Genomic DNA, 16,767 nt, shown 5'->3' on the forward strand with positions numbered 1-16,767 from the left:
GATAGCATAAATAAAATAAAAGTCATGACAAAACTACAGAAAAAGGGTCAATGGTTCAATGTACTATCAATTTATAATGACACATTCATATTATGTAGTATCAATATATAAAGCTATAAGCAATGTGTATGTATATATGTATATATTTTTTTTTTCTGTGAATGTGTATACATGCATATATGCGCAGTACTATTAATATAATTAATATAATTAATATAATTAAGCAACATGTTGAAAATATATAAATACAAAAAAGAATCAAATTTAAAAAAGATTGACCATTATTAATTAATTAACAATGAAGATACTTCTTCCCAATCCTTGTGGATATGTAACTACAATTAATTTTAGTGAGGATACAGTTTATTATTATTATTATTATTATTATTATTATTATTATTATTATTATTGTTATTATTATTATTATTATTATAATGATTTTTTTATTTTGCATTTTATATAACGTTTGTTTTTTGTGTCTTTTACATGTTCAAAATAAACTCTATCAATTAAAATCAAACCAATTATCAATAATATCATACCTTCATACCAAAAGGTGATGCCAAATCTAAACCCTTCTCAAACGCTTCCCTTGATCACACCTGTTTCCAATTAGGAACAATTAAATCAAATCACTGAAGCACATTTGTCCTCAATCAAATTTAACTTTATTGAGCGTCCTACATGGCACGCCTTTAAACTGGGTTTTTGTGCTGCATTTGTTCCAGTTTTTATATGTAACGCGGTGATATATAATTTAAAAAGTTGGGCAAAATGTCTCTAATAAGCTAAAAACGACCCCTCGTATTTAACATTAAAAACTACATTACCCAGAATGCACTTCGCTGTTTTTGACGCAAATTTTGAGATAAAGACGTCCTGTTAGATTCCAACGGTTAGTGACGCCGAAACCAGCAGAAGAGGCGTGTGAGCAGCAGCAGCAGCAGCAGCTACCGTGAGGCTCCTTTTACTATCAAACCCTTCAAATCAAACAATAGACTCACCTTTACCTGCTTCAGGAACCATGGCAGACGGAGACAACAAGAGTGCGAACATGCTCGTGAGTATTCAGCTTTTTAACCTGCTAGCTTATGGATTGGAATTCTGCTGCGAGTGTGACAGAAACATTAGCATAAACTGTCTTTGTTCATCTTCACGCTGTGGAGGATTGTCTTTTGTTTGAGCATTTTTCCAGTTAGTGTTTTCTTTGTTCAATTAAAGAGAGAATTAGCTTTAAACGTCTGTTCGTGAAACCCGCAGCAGCTAACGTCTGCTAGCTGCTAGTTAGCCTGCTAGCTTGCTAATCTGATATCGTGTTAGCTTTTAGCAGCGTCTGTGTTTGTAACCTTGCCAGCACGCACTGAATCTGACATGTCATCTGATTCATGTAGATGATTCTTACAGGATGGAACCAGGTTGGGACATTTCTCACGATGATATCTGAGGGAATGTGTTCAAAGCCTTGCTAATGTCTCATATTTAGCCTGAGTTCAGAGACTGTGCAGCGGAAGGAAGGTTCCGTTATCGCAGAAGACGTCGCACCCTCGTCTTTAGGCCAGAATATCTCCTGCTTTAAAAGCTCAATAACACGTGTTCAGATAGCATTCATACCACCTAACCACGTCCACAGCATTTCTAAATTATGTATTGTAATATGACGAATGACACTTTTTGGGGAAGCGTGTGTTCACAGTGCTCAGGTTGCATGTCTCCTCTTACAAAGTAAAGAGGGATCCACTCCTACAGTGTGCTCAGGTTACCAAAATGTTAAAAATGAAGTTTAAATGTTAACTTATCCTTTGTCTCATTAGGTCAGTGATGACAGCTAATGAGCCCCCATGTTTTATCTTACTGAATAAAAGCCTCATTAATGTTTGTAGATAAGATAAGATATTACTTTATTGATCCCTGGGGAGAAATTAAGTTGTTGCAGCAACCCAGGCATAAGTACAATCAAGAAAAAAGTTCCAATTATTAAGAACAAAAATGGATAAATAAAGATGGAATACAATTTAGATATACACATACAATTGTTACAAATGGATTAAATGGCAGTAATTACAGGCAGTATTAAAGATGTTTCAGTAGTGAAGGTTGACATGGTGTGATTATTGTTGGTAATGACAGATTAAGCAACATAATAAATAAATATGGGTATATAATATGACCATAAGTTGTAATTAATGATAATGTAATATAGCAAAGATAATCATATAATATAATGTAATATGCCCAGTTATTAGTTATTCATCTTTTTAATAGTTTTGACTGTTATTCTGTAAATGTGTGCATTTAATTGAATTATCCCAACAATATTTAACCTTTCAAAACAGGGTTTTCTTACACCGTGCAAGAACCAAAAATATGATCTTACTGATTTTGTGATTATTTGCAGCTAAAAACTATTTTGAAGAGGTCATATTTAATAAATATCCTAATCAGAAATACTTATCCCGGGGGAAATACATTTATTAAAGTTGCTCCTATACACTAAGTAAGAATATCAAATATTATTAATAGAAGAAGTAATTTAATAAGATATAAATACAATGAAAATAACGATTTAAACAGTGTGTACAGAAGACAAAATTATTTATGTAGAAAATAAATGCATGGTTGAAGTCCCCAGAGATCAGGAAGAGGGCGAGAGGGTTGTAGTCGGGTTGGCAGAGTGGGGGGGTGTAACCGGTTATCAGTAATACATGTGTGATATCTCCCTGCACAGACAACATGACAACACAGATGTAAAGAGATGTGCGATGAAACGTGCTGGAAACTTGTACTAATATTTGTGCTCACTTAAAGTCATTCAGGTCTTCATAACTTACACTTCAACAGTGATTTCTAAAGTTTTTATTAAAGAAAAATAAACCTCACGTATTGCCAAAGTCATTTTTAACAATAGCTGCAATATAGACCCTGATTTTCTCAATCTGTGCTTCCCTCATGTTGATCAGATGTCATTGAATGCATCTTTTTTTTTTTAAAGTGATGTTACATTCTGTCTCCAGGCTCAGGAAACGGCCCAGCTGGAGGAGCAGCTGCAGGGCTGGGGTGAAGTGATCCTGGCTGGAGACCGCGTCGTGCGCTGGGAGAAGCCTTGGTTCCCCGGAGCCCTCATGGGTGCAACCACCGTGTTCTTCCTGTTAGTATATACGACTTAGCTGCATCACAGGCCTGCACACAGATGGGGCACATAGCTGGCATAGCACACATTTCCTTCCTTCCCTGCAGTGAGAGATATCTGTAACAAGATAAAGTATCTACGCTGACCTGAGCTGCGTTATGTTTGAGCAAACTGTCTGGGACAGATATGTTAAGTTATTCTACAAATTGCAACACTGAGCCTGGAGGAGACTTATTTTATTGTTATACTAGATAACATTTTGTGAAATTAAGTTAATTGCAACAACCCTCGACTAACACAACACAATGCATTCCTTTTTTATATCCCTAAGTGTTCACACCCTCCCTCTTAATCTCTGGTTCACAGTCACTCTCTGTTTGGGCAGTCAGTATTGTCTTTGCAGAGGCAGCTCCAGTGTGCATGTGCAGGGATCTCTCACTGAAGGGGGAACTCACTTCTTATAGATCACACAAAATGTTTTAAAGCTGCATTGTGAGCTCTAAATATAGAAATGGTTTCTAACCCTGACCGGCCGACTGTCTCCCTCCCCCCTCAGGTTGATTTACTACTTGGACCCATCAGTGCTGACCGGGCTGTCCTGCACTGTCATGCTGCTCTGCCTCGCGGACTATCTTGTGCCCACTCTGGCACCCCGAGTGTTTGGCTCCAACAAGTGGTGAGCGACTGAGGAGGGGGGATAAATTGGTTTTCCAGTGGAACATTTAAGCATGTTTACTTCCTGCATATGAAATATCCTTCAGTTAAGCCGCCATGATGTTTTATATAAGGAGTTCTTCAAGTCATGCAATCTAAAAATAGATATTCTCATCCAGCTTTCAGATGTCAACATGATTCTAAATCAGGCCTTTGGACTAATAACTTGTTTTCCTCTTACGGAGTCTGACGATGAACCTGCTTAGTCCCCTTTTTGAGTTATGTGGTGCATCTGGTGTGAAAAGATGGAAACGGTGACATTGAATCGGAAACAAAACCTCAGACTTTCTTTGTTCCTTCTGTGATCTGAGTTATTCCAGTAACTTCAGGGTAAAGAGAAGTGTTTTACTCCACTGTAGACTTCTCATCATCATCAATCTTTATTTGTATAGCACCAAATCACAACAAACGTTATCTCAAGATGCTTTTACAAACATAGGAGATCAGAGATCAAACACCAAGACGGGATAAGACTCAGTCTTAGTCCACCATGAGCATTGCACCTCGCATTATTTAGCTAGTTACAGCGGCAAGGAAAGGCAGAAGCCTTGAGCAGGACCAGACTCATGTTAGACAGCCATCTGCCTTGACAGAGTTGGGTCTGGAAAGAGGGATAGAGGAGAATGAGAGAGAGGGAGCGGTGATAGTGACTTCTCCTTGCTTTTTCTTTCAATATACATGACTGAATGAATGTTGTGACCTGAAACAAGTCTAACACATCCTGCTACATCACAGCTTTGACATTGAGCTGTGTGTATGTGGCAGGGATAATCAGACACCCTGGATAGGATAGAGTAACATGCTGGGTCTGTTCAGCACAGAGCAGCAGCAGCTCGAGTTGAAGTTTTCACACTTTGCATTCAGTGGTGTGAGCAGGTTAAAAGCAGCAGTCTTTGTCAGCGTTTAGCAGCGCTGGTGTTAACCTATTCATGCACTGCATCAGCGTTTCATTTTCAGGCCAGGAAGGTGCAGCGGCTGTTTAAGACTCTGTGATTGAATGCAGCGTGGCTCAAGGCGGCTCACTCACTGAGCACGCAGCAGGAACGTGTCTGTGAACGCGGGTTAAAAGGAGCCATCAGAGTCTGGTCACGGTTGCTGTTTGGGCCCCCTGACAAAGACAGAAATAGGAAAGGATGGCTAAGCAGAAATGAAGGCCACTTCACCCAGCTGCTCTCTTCCAGTCAACTTCTCCCGCCCCGGCTGGTCTTGTATCTTAATTGTCCCTCAGAACTAACACCTTTTTGTGTAATCAGGTGTTTCATGTATTCTAATGGATCCAAATTAACCTTAAAAAATGTATTAACTCACTCAAACCTGCAACCAAATGAAACTCTGCTGTGTGGAGTTTCTAAAGATTTGTATCTGATGTGTCAAACCACAGAGCACCATCCTCTTCCTCTTCCTGAAGTGTGGTTGATAAATAAAATAACTTCCTTTGACCTTTCTGTTCGCTGCACAGAAACCTCTCCTGCTAGGTTACAGTTAAGTTACTTTCACATTTTTTTTAATCCTGACCCTCTCCTCGTCTCCAGGACCACCGAGCAGCAGCAGCGGTTCCACGAGATCTGCGGTAACCTGGTGAAGACCCAGCGCCGCATGGTGGGCTGGTGGAAGCGTCTCTGCGCCCTGAAGGAGGAGAAGCCAAAAATGGTAAAAGAAAACACACAGAGCTTAATCCGTGAAGCTTTAACGTGAGTCAAGAATCCGTGGTGCTGTCTGCAGAGCTGTACATGGAGCGCTCCTGTCTGTTTATTACAATGGGGAGTTTTCTCAGCGCTCCGGATAAAAATACCCTCAGCTGATTTGGCTTTACTGCTCCACTTAGCAGCCCTGGAAGTAGGTTACATGCCGTGATAACCTGGTTTTTCACAGCAGGCCTTAACGCCGTTACAGACACTCACTTCAACGCAATGAAGGCTCCATTTGTTCCTTCAGATCCCTGCATGTTCTCCTGACATTAATATATTGAGTTATGCTCATCTGAGGAAATGATTCACTGTAATGTCATTTAATGATTCTCAGGCTCCAGTCTGTGAGTCTGATTCGCTGTGGGTTAAATGTAATGTGACCTCCCTCCTCTTCACAGTACTTTGCCTCAGTGATCAGTAGCTTGCTGGCGGTGGCTTGGATTGGACAGCAGGTGCACAACTTGTTCCTCACTTACTTGATCGGTGAGTACTTTTCAGCAGAGTCATGTTTGAGAAACAAATTCCTCTTTTTGCAAAATCACTCTGTCATTTGTAGATTTCCTTTTAAGACGATATAAACTCCATGAAGTAACTGGATGTAGTGTTTGCTGAAACTATCACAGATGCATGTTTTCCTTCTCTTTTTGGGCTCTTGTGGTCATTTAGGAATTGTAAGTGTATAAATTGTGACATATTTAAGAAATGAGAAAAAGTAGGGATGGGAAATGATTTTTGAATATTTGTTCACTTTGTAAAAATCTAACTCATTTTAACCCTATGGGGTGAAGTTGGCCGTTTTTGACTCATTTTGATTTCACCTTATATTTAACCCTTTAAGAACAGTTTACCTTGCCTTGTTTGGTGTCATTTTTTCAGCACAACCCCACAACTGTGACTATGCAGTTATCTTTTCATTTTGACAAAGTATTAAAACACTACACCTAAAATCACACAAAATCTGAATAGGAAAAAGTTCAATTTTTAACTGTGAAAACCACAAACGTGTTTTATGAATCATTTTAAAACATGGTATGCAAATATAACTTGTACATTTATGAAAAATATGTTCAAGTTTAGTAAACACCAAAGATATTGACATTAAATGCAGGCAATTCTTCAGGTGGAGATCTTCATTCTTAATATCAGTCCATTTTTCCCAAATCCCTGTTTTTTTTTTTTGCATCATTTTTATGTGTTGGTGCAAAATGAAAAGATCTTTAGGACTATAAGGAGAAAGTGTCTCTAACTGGACTCCTGGGGCCTAAAACGTGGTGTACGCTCTTTTTCACACGGCAAAGTTCAGATGCATCAAGAGTGATATGACCGTGGAAATGTGCCTCACGCCAACTTCATGGCTAGCGTACGCACGTTTCTACAGCTGTTGATCCTTGGCGCACAGATTCATACATCTGGATATTTTTATGCGTATGACATTTTCTGGATTTGAGCGTACGCCATGTTTAAGTAGGAGATCCATGCAAGTCTTTGTACATGAGGCCCCTGGTGTTCTCCATGGCTGGAGCCTGCTTACTGTACAAAGCGCGCACCAAACGTGACAAAAGAAGACCTGCATAACTCTGTGATTATGTTGTCTATCAGCACAACTAATGATTTATTGTATCCCTCAAAGTCCGGACTTTACACTGAAGTTGGAACGATGACTTATTGAAGCTGCATACCTCATTTTGACACACCAGTTCGTACAGTTCGTACATGGACCCAGGAGGGTTAAAAGTACAATTTTGAATACAGTATTCCTGCCAGACGGTGGCTATAGAGCGTCTTAAAGCTGCTTTTTAACTGCGATAAGTAACAGGAGAAGAAGAATGCTAACTTGAATCATTGTCGAATAGATGCCGATTATCGAATAGTATTCTGTCTTGAAATGCCCATCCCTCCTAAAACGGTTCCCATGTTTCAAACGAGATATAACACACCCTCAGTGTAACATTAAACATGTTATCAAATCCTTTTGATACATGTTTGATCAGGATCCTGTTTTTCAGCTGCATCACTGACTGTTTGTTTGGCTGCAGAGTGAACTATAGATCTGTTTTCACACATGACAGCAGAAACAGGAAGTGATATGTTTCTGTGTCAGAGGTTGCAGATGTAGCAGCGTGTCATGAGTGTGTGTGTGCTGGTTGTCAAGTAATGTAATTCCCGCCTGTCGTAACTCTGCAGCCTCACCGATCACATGAGCTCTCCCGTTATTACCAGGCTTCCTGGCAGTGTGACTCAGACGTGCAGCAGTAATGCAGATCAATACTGAATCCCTGAGGGAGTTACAGGAACACGAGTATTAAATCAGCTCATATATATTCTCCTCGTTATTGGAGAGGTAGAAAGTTTAACTCTATCTTGACAGAAGAGGAAGTAGCCGTGACGCCGCTCTCAGCTGCTCGGTGGATTCTGATGTGAGCAGAAGACAAACGCTGGTGTCAGCTTAAAGCTGCTCAGAGGAGCCTCAGGCAGAGTAACAGTTGGTGAATCAGCAGGTTTCCCAGCTGTGTGAGAGCCCATCATTGCACATTATATAAGCTGAGATACGTGATGCGTTCAGAAAACCATAAAATAGAGATGACCTCAGAGGGCGCATGACTCTCAGACACAAAGTGTTCTTTTGTTTTAACCTCAGATGAAGCTTCTCTCGAGGTTCACACACTCCTTCATTTTAAAAGCTTGATCCCACAATCCTGGTAATACCTTCTATATGAAAGTATGCTCTGTGTCCACACACTGGCTGCACAGGGAGGAGGCCATGTGAGGTCAGGAGAACCAGGACGTCTAGAGTTTATTTGCTGAAAGCTTTGATTGTTACAGATCACCTCTGGAAGGAGTATTCTTCAGGCAGGGTGAAAGTCAGCTCTGAGGAAAAGTTGACTCCTTCCTCTTCCTCAGAGCTGCTGGAATGTGAAACATCTTTTATGATAAGAAATCAGGGGGGTTTGTTTATGATGTAACTTTCTTTTTCCTCTTGCTAACAGAAGAGCTTTCATAATAATCTGTCGAGCACTTCATGTCCTGAGCTTCTATTGCCTAACACACTGAGGTCTCTTAAAGTAGCAAAAGATAAACTAAGGGGTGGAGACGTATGTGAAGTAGAGATGTGTGATCTTGGTGAAACATAATCCATAAAGCCTTTTTGTATTCAGCTTTATTTTCAGCGGTTTAACAAACACAGGCAATCAATGGATATTTTGGGACATACTTCCAGTTTCTTACTTCCGGTCAATGCTAAATGCTTTTTGGTTGTTTTTTTTTGTGATCAAATTTTTATTGTAATTTCTGCTGTTACATACAAACATAGATTAACAAGGAACAAACAGAATAAAAAAAACTCAAAACAAAAATAACAAAACAAAACAGGTCCAGAAGAAGGAAAAAAGCTCATATGTTGTGGTAATGTGGTGAAGGTATGTCGATGTAGGTGTGTGTGTGTATGTAAGAGAAATTGTGTGAGGGGGATTGCTCAGTTCAACAAGTTCTTAAGATCGTCCACTGTAGCACACCATAGCTGAGTTATGTCCTCTTTGGCTCCATGGATGCGAGCTGTAGACAGTTCCAAATACACAATGTCAACAAACGCTATTAACCATTGTTAACGAGTAAGCAGTAAGGGGTGTTTCCATCTAGTGGCAACCAACTTCTTAGCAGCCGTCAAGCCAGCTTAAAAACACACGCTTCTGAGCTCCATGAAGCTGCAGCTGATTAAAGTCATTTAAAATCAAGACGGAAGGAGACAACGGGATAAACACATGTAACAACAGGGACAAATTTACCTTAGACATTTTCCAAAAAGTGGCCACACCAGGGCATTCTCAAATCATATGGTAAAAAGTACCAGTTACACCTAATGGACACAATGTGCAATTTGGGTCGGGCTTCAGTTTCATGCTGAAGAGTCTACAAGGGGTCATATAAGTCCTGTGTATGAAGTTAAAGTGTATTAATTGATGGTTGGGATTCCTGGAAGACTGTTTTACCATCTTCCAAACATTGCTCCAGTCAAAGTCAAGGCCAATGCCGGTAACTTCACTCATTCAAAGTTCATAGAGCAGGAAATCTCTCCACAGTTATGTCTTTGCGGAAAACGGAGTGTGTGCCGTCAGGGGTTGTCATAATAGCTGGTACAAAAAGCGACTCAATGGCTACGTTTTACATGAGACTTTTAATTCCTCTCTAATTCAGAATAAAAATTAAATCCTCTTAAAAAGGTTAAAAATGACCTTGTAAACACCTAATTCAGAATGAAAATGACCATTCTGAATTAAACTTAAATCCAAAGTGTCTGGTTTATTCTGATTTTAAATCATTCTGAGCATGCTCGTTCCCTTGTCCTGCTGGATGACGCACATATTCCACGCTGGCGGGCGGGCACATATTCCAGGCTGAGGTAGAGCAGCCGTTGCACTAACCGGCTTTGATTTGCCAAAGTCAGGTCTTCCGCCTCCCTTCTCCGGTCCTCTATCTCTCTTCTCCTCCTCAGCTGATGAAAGTGAAGCAGTGTGTTTGTGTCCAGCTGCTTATTCAAAACTAGAATCAAAATCAAAGTGAAAGTGGTCGTCTTGTGTGGTCTTCCATGTTGTAACTGAAAATGAAAGAAGCAGGAACTGGAGTCTGTTTTCTTCCGCTAAACATAAATACGTCACGCCCGCCCCTGTCCAATCAGAACCCTTCCCAACCCCCAGACCTTAAGAGGAATAAAGACCATTAAACGCGTTTTCAATGTAAACCTCAATTCGGAATTACTATTTCCATGTAAACACGAAGGAGAAAACTTTAAATCTGAATGATTTAATTCTGAATAATTAATTCTGAATTAAAAAACATCATGTAACCGTGGCTAATGATGAATAGTTTAACCGGATGTCCGACACAAAAAAACGGAAGTACAGAATAGCTTTACTTCTGCATTTAAAAATAAGGTGAATAGTGCTCTTTAAAGCTGGAGGTTCTGTGAAGCTCAGAGGGAAAAGTGCACATCTAAACCCAGTAGTCTTGGGTTTAGACCAGGGGTGTCCAAGCTTTTTTCAAAGAGGGCCACATTTGATGTTGTCAGAATACCTCAGGGCCAGTGGATCCTACTGAGACCTGGGAATCATAAAAGTTATATATGAAATATTTAATAACAATTATTTAAAAATGTTTTCTCAATAAATCAGTAACTAGGAAGTACCATGTAAAGATTAGGGGAAAATGTTTTTCATTGGGGCAATGTGGGAAAAAATATTGTCATTATTTTCCTATGGCAGGATCACGATCTGGATTTCATCACACTTCTTTTTCATGTTGTTTTTAAGACTGTTCTGACCAGCAGACAATATTTTCTAACAAATAATTATTTTCCTGAGTTCTGAACATTTTTTATTCACCTAATTTTGCCTTTTCTGCACAATTTCATAATTTTGATCTTGTCTTGTTTCCTCTTTTGTGTCTTCTGAACTTTTAGTGTTCATCAAGAACATTTTCACATCATGATGAAAACATTCATTTAAGAACCTGTCAGCTTTTAGAGTTCTTGTGTTTCTTCTTTATTGCCATCTTGAAGAATTCACAGAGCTTTGGCTTTAGACAGGAAGTCCATATGAATCTTTTTGAGATGTTTCTGGATTGACTTTAGTTTGTTTGTGCGCTTGAAAGAAACTACAAATGTACAGATGATTCAGAAGGTGATTAAGTTATGTGCTATAAATAACACAATTTAAGATTGAAGCTTGGGGCCATAAATAAATGGACCTCGGGCCGCAGTTGGCCCCCGGGCCGTACTTTGGACATGCCTGATCTAGACTGTCCTTCCAAGCTTAACACCTTCCCCTCTTTGTTCTGCAGTGAGCTTCCTGTTGCTGCTGCCCGGCCTCAACCAACACGGCATCATCACCAAATACGCCGGCATGGCCAAGAGGGAGATCAACAAACTGCTCAAACAGAAGGAGAAGAAGAACGAGTAGACGGACGTGCGAAACCGAAGGAAACTCTTGAAAGATAAACGACGACAAGAAACAGAAGGTGGAAGGAAGTAATTTGGGGAAGAGAGGAGAGCTGAAAGTTGAAAAAAGGCCTCCTGGTTCTTTGGTCTTTGCCACAGAGGAAGACACTTTTTTTTTTTTCTTTTTTTTTTGTTCTTCACACATTGGATAAGTTTCATTTCTTCCTCCCACCCTTTGACATTTAGACCTCATCACCCACTTGTTTTTTTGTTTTGTTCTCTTTATGAATTCAAAGGCCGTGCATGAAGCCGCCACATGAAGGTTATCAGCGTCACACGTTCACACACACACACACGCTGATGGAACACAAAGTTAAACTTCCCTTTTTGTTTCTTAGTTGAAGTGCGCTTCGTTTTAAGATGTCAGTAATGCTTTTAAACCATTCACTCTCCTTAGACAAAGTGACTACTGAGCAGTTCTTGTAGCATTACTGCATCATTTTAACCTCTCGGACTCCTCACCGTGTATTCCGTCACCTTAAGAACAGGTCAAGTATGTTTTATCTTTTTTTTTTTTTTTTCTTTTTTTTCGTTCTGCTTTGTTATTTAAAAATTAGCGCTTAAAAACAAAACTGGAATTAAAGCAGAGCCCTCCAGGAGTGAAACTGTTCAAATACAAGCCGACTGCTGTACCGCTGCTAGCTGGACTCTGTGGTCTATTAGCTCTTATCTAAAGCCCCACAGTGTGTTACTTAAGTGGGCGCTCTCTGTAAATAGGCCTACCCCTCTCTCTGTCCCTGTCGGTCATCCTTTACTCTCTTCTTGATATTTATCTGTGATCCTTCCTCTCAAGTCTCTACTCTTCTGGTCTGATCACTGTCTTTTAACTCATTTCATGATTTGTCTGTGTTGGAGATCTTTATGAAAACAAATAAAGTTTGATTTGAAAGAAACGTCAGAGTGCTCTGGGAATAACTGCGTAATGATCCTGTCCTTTTAGTTACCAGAAAACATCTTAAAATGTTACAAAGTATTTTCAGATGTATATTTATCTGCTCTTTCATCTTTAGTGGAGAGGTACAATCCGCCTGTTAGTCCTGTATTAAGATTAAGACCCTTTGCTAATCTCACACAGCTCCATGTGGTTTCCTCCCAGATTGAAGTGGTCTGATAACCTGCTACTCAACTGTACAATCAATGCTGCAGCCTGACTCAGCATGCAGCAAGCATTAACTCTGAACTCCCTCTTAAAGTGCCCATGATCAAACCACATGAATCACCGCAGTGGCAGTTTAATACATTTAATGGTGCGGTGTTGTGCCGTCATCGTACTCGTGTGTCAGTAGAGTCTGAGTGCAGAGAAGTCTGTCTCCCAGCGCCTCTCTGCCCAAAGCTGCTTGTCTCTGGAGCGTCTGCAGGATTTCCTTGGACCAGCTGGCTGCCTCACTTCACCTGCACACAGCTTTGTGGTCAGTATTGACCACAAACTGAACATTACAGAGTATACAGTCCTATAGTAGCAGAGGGAGAGGATGCCAAACACCATGTGATACTAAAGCAGCCTTTAATTGCAGTGTTGAGTTGTGATTTAGTACCACTAAGGAAAATTGCTTCAATATTTATGGATCAAATGAAAGGATGAAGAAAGCTACACCAGCACACATTAATTTACTAAAAATGGAAAAATAATTCATGAAGATTCAGCGTCATATTCCCAAAACTCTTCAGAGAACAAATTGTACTTCATGCTTGAAAATGTAATCAAGACATAAAAGCATGGTTATTTTTGCTCAATAATTTCAGTAATTAATTTCTTCTATTTCTTTGTAGTGAGTTTTTAGTGTACACCAAAGGACTGGAACAAACTGCATTTCTTCAAAGTGGCCACAAGGGGGCAGTAAATGCTCATACTTTATTATTTTATCTTAATTTATTTTATTCAATTTTAATGATCTGGATTTGATTTGATTTGGTTTTATTCTATTTTATTGATCTTTATTTAATTATACTATATTTCTATTTATATCTTATTTTATCCCTTCTATGAATACTTTGACTTTCTTACATACTGTTTATAAGAGCTCTGTAATGACCGAATTTCTGGGATAAATAAAGTATTTCTGATTCTGATTCTGACAAACATGACACCAAGAAACACTTCCTGTAAAGACTTGTAAACGATCACACTTACCAATCTGTCTTTATGCAACTGAAAAGTGTGGAAGTTAAAGTTTCACACATGATCATGTTCTTGATTTGTTTCCCCTTTCAGGCATGCATTTAGTCACATTACCACAGCTGTGTATTCCCTCCTATCAAACACACTTCAGCTAACAGTGACCACATGAAGACCATCCTGCTGAATGAAGCTAACAAGAATCTACCTGTCAGTATATTGTGTTGGTGCCACTGCGTTGGTGTGCCACTGGCCTGGTGTGATGAACTGTCCGTCTCTGGGAGTGTGTGCTCTGTTCTGTAAGTGCTCTGGTATTCACATTGACCCTGCTGTGGGTTGGTGATCTCTCTGACCGCCTCTCCGCTGCATTGTCGAGCCCAGTTTATCGCCATGTGGTTGGTCCTCTGAAGGAAGATGGAAGAACAGGAACAGAAAGTTACAGGTGTGGTTTTATAATTCAGGAGGTCTTCATTACTAAGAGGAGGAAATGTGATAAAGCAGGACCGGAGATTTAAGGTTCATAAAACTAAGATGTTTATTCACATTATATAAAAGAATGATACAAGGCTAAACATTTCATTTCATTTTTAATTTAATTTAATTAATTTTATTTTATTTTATTTTATTTTATTTTATTTTACTTAACTGTAGTTAACTTTATTTTATTTTAATTTAATTTATTTTACATTATTTTACTTTATTTTATTTTATTTTATTTTATTTTATTGATCCTCATTTTATTAATCTTTATTTTATTTATATATTACTTTACATTATTTTATTTTATTTTGATTTATTTTATTTTATTTAAATCTAATTTAATTTATTTTATTTTGTTGATCATCATTTTTTTTTTTTTTTAAGTATTTCTGATTCTGATTCTGATTCTGATTATAACACATGGTTGCAATGTTAGACTTGTAATCCCTATGCCAAAGCACCAGATAGAGCTTCTTGTTGAAAAACAAAAACAGCCTTTGCATCATTCTTCATATTCCAGATGTTCTTCATACTCTCCTCCTACAGAGGCTTTCATCTAAGAGACAAACAGACATAAAATAAAAACACCTTATCTGTCTTAAACTGATAAACTGCACTAAGGGATGCATGTAGTGACAGAGCCGTGTCCCTGAGGTTGTAAGCCTACCGCAGGGATGTGTTTCAGCCCATGCACCTCCTGAGTGTGCGTCTGCAGCCGACACTGTGGCTGTGAGCTGATGCTGAGGTCCAGCCGGGTGTGATGCTGTGAGGGGAAGCTAGGATCTCTCAGATGGAAAGTCAGAGGACGTCCATCCACTGATCTCCCACAATAACTCTGAAACATGAAAACACAGCCTGATTAAGAAACCTGTCTTAAAGGTGACTCAAAGATCAGTAAGGCGGTGTGCTGACCTGGTGCTGCGTGGTGGTGTAGCTGCTTGCAGCATCACCAAAGTTAATGGTGCTCTCATGCAGATGCCTCAGTCTGGGTTTCTTTGCTCCACTGTGATGCTGCTGAACATGACGGGCAAACTTTAAGTCACCTTCCATCATGATGTTCATGTCAGCAGCTGTTTAGGTTTGCTTCTCTGGAAGGTCTGCAGTAAATCAACAGCAAACATGTTAACACAGGTACACATAGACGAGTTCTCAAAGTTTCCTCCAAGTGAAACATAAAAGTCAAAATGCAATCTCTGGAAATAAATCCTAAAAGAGTTATCAAAGTAGAAATGAAATTAATACCTCAGAGATTTCTTCACTGTCTGCTCTGTTGTTACTCACATCACGCAAAAATCAGGCTGCTTGTGTGAAACCTTGCAGTCATGGTGACGACAAACAAAGAGCACTGCATTGTAAATTACAAAGAAAAACATGATTAATGTTTCAAAGTTTACTTTTGAAGTATTCTTTTATACATTATAACTGTAACTGTTTTTTACTTCTGATAAATTGTAAGCTACTGTTGTTTCTTCTTTCAATGTGGCCTAAATCCTTCTTCTTCTTCTGCCACCAATAATAAAACATTTCAACATCTCCTTTTTCTCTCAAACAATACTAATGCAACTTTACTACTCTTAAAAAGGATGGGAAAAAACCCTCTGCAGGTATTCTTTTCAGACTATGTGATTCAACTTTAACTATCTGTGAAGTTGGGTTTTCTATATGCATGTTACAGTTAAGGAAACTGACCTAAGTTTTAAACTCTGGCATCTTGGCTGAAAGCATTTAAAAACAAGCTCCTTACAAATTTTCTCTCCTGCCTCATGATATTACTTTCCCCCATCAATAACCTCACTTTGATGCCTGCAAAGTTGAATTTTAATCACTTAAAACGAATCTGAAGCACTCTGATACGGCTACTATCTGGATCATAGACTGTGGTGAATAATAAGAATTACATTCTTTTGTTATTGCTGTTATTGATTAATTAATAATGGAGAAGGGGTGGATAATAAGTTTGACTTCTTCCCTTACGTTCTTTTTAGTGAGGAAACAATTTATTAATGTTATTATGATTATGATTAGAATTTTGTATTGTCTATAATGGTTTTTTTTTCAAATAAAAACTATCAAAAATGATTATCATTACAACTATTACTATTATTACTATTATTATTATTGGTATTTTTATAAGCAATATAATTATTATTGTTATTATTATATTATTAATCTCATTATTATTATCATTATTATTGTTATTATCATTATTATTATTATGATTATTGGTATTATTACTAACAATATTCTTATATTATTAATATTATTATTATTACTATAGTATTTTTATTGTTATCATAATTATATTAATTATCATCATTATTATTATTACTATTATTTTATTTTATTTTTGGTATTATTATTATTATTAATATTATTATTATCAATATAGTATTGTTATTGTTGTTATAATCATATTGATTATTATTCTTATTATTCTTCATATTATTCTTAATATTATAATTATAATTATTATTATTATTATTATTATTATTATTATTCTTAATATAATAATAATAATAATAATAATAATAATAATAATAATAATAATTATTATTATTATTATTATTATTATTATTATATTAATAATAATAATAATAATAATAATAATAATAATAATTATTATTATTATTATTATTATTATTATTATTATTAT

General features: G+C 37.8%; 2 protein-coding genes across 3 annotated transcripts; one reads left to right on the forward strand and one right to left on the reverse strand.

The window, feature by feature from the left end:
* Window positions 1-872: 872 nt before the first annotated feature.
* Window positions 873-12,411, forward strand: arl6ip1 (ADP-ribosylation factor-like 6 interacting protein 1). The gene is made up of 6 exons (XM_034711327.1): window positions 873-1,060; window positions 3,012-3,145; window positions 3,684-3,803; window positions 5,374-5,491; window positions 5,928-6,012; window positions 11,362-12,411. Exons 1-6 carry the CDS (start codon window positions 1,025-1,027, stop codon window positions 11,478-11,480), a joined length of 612 nt encoding a protein of 203 aa, XP_034567218.1. The 5' UTR covers window positions 873-1,024; the 3' UTR covers window positions 11,481-12,411.
* Window positions 12,412-12,734: 323 nt separating this feature from the next.
* LOC117832822 lies at window positions 12,735-15,459 on the reverse strand. 2 transcript variants are annotated; one of them, XM_034712107.1, is made up of 5 exons: window positions 15,396-15,459; window positions 15,027-15,211; window positions 14,782-14,949; window positions 13,843-14,038; window positions 12,735-12,910 (listed from the first exon to the last, which is right to left on the reverse strand). In XM_034712107.1, the coding sequence occupies exons 2-5, from the start codon at window positions 15,174-15,176 to the stop codon at window positions 12,798-12,800; spliced, it is 627 nt and encodes a 208-aa protein (XP_034567998.1). In that variant the 5' UTR covers window positions 15,177-15,211; window positions 15,396-15,459; the 3' UTR covers window positions 12,735-12,797. The 2 variants fall into 2 exon arrangements, with proteins under 2 accessions (XP_034567998.1, XP_034567997.1); XM_034712106.1 differs by having other exon boundaries at window positions 15,357-15,459.
* Window positions 15,460-16,767: the final 1,308 nt, after the last annotated feature.

This window comes from Notolabrus celidotus, chromosome 20 (genome assembly GCF_009762535.1).
Source record: "Notolabrus celidotus isolate fNotCel1 chromosome 20, fNotCel1.pri, whole genome shotgun sequence".
Classification (NCBI taxonomy): Eukaryota; Metazoa; Chordata; class Actinopteri; order Labriformes; family Labridae; genus Notolabrus; species Notolabrus celidotus.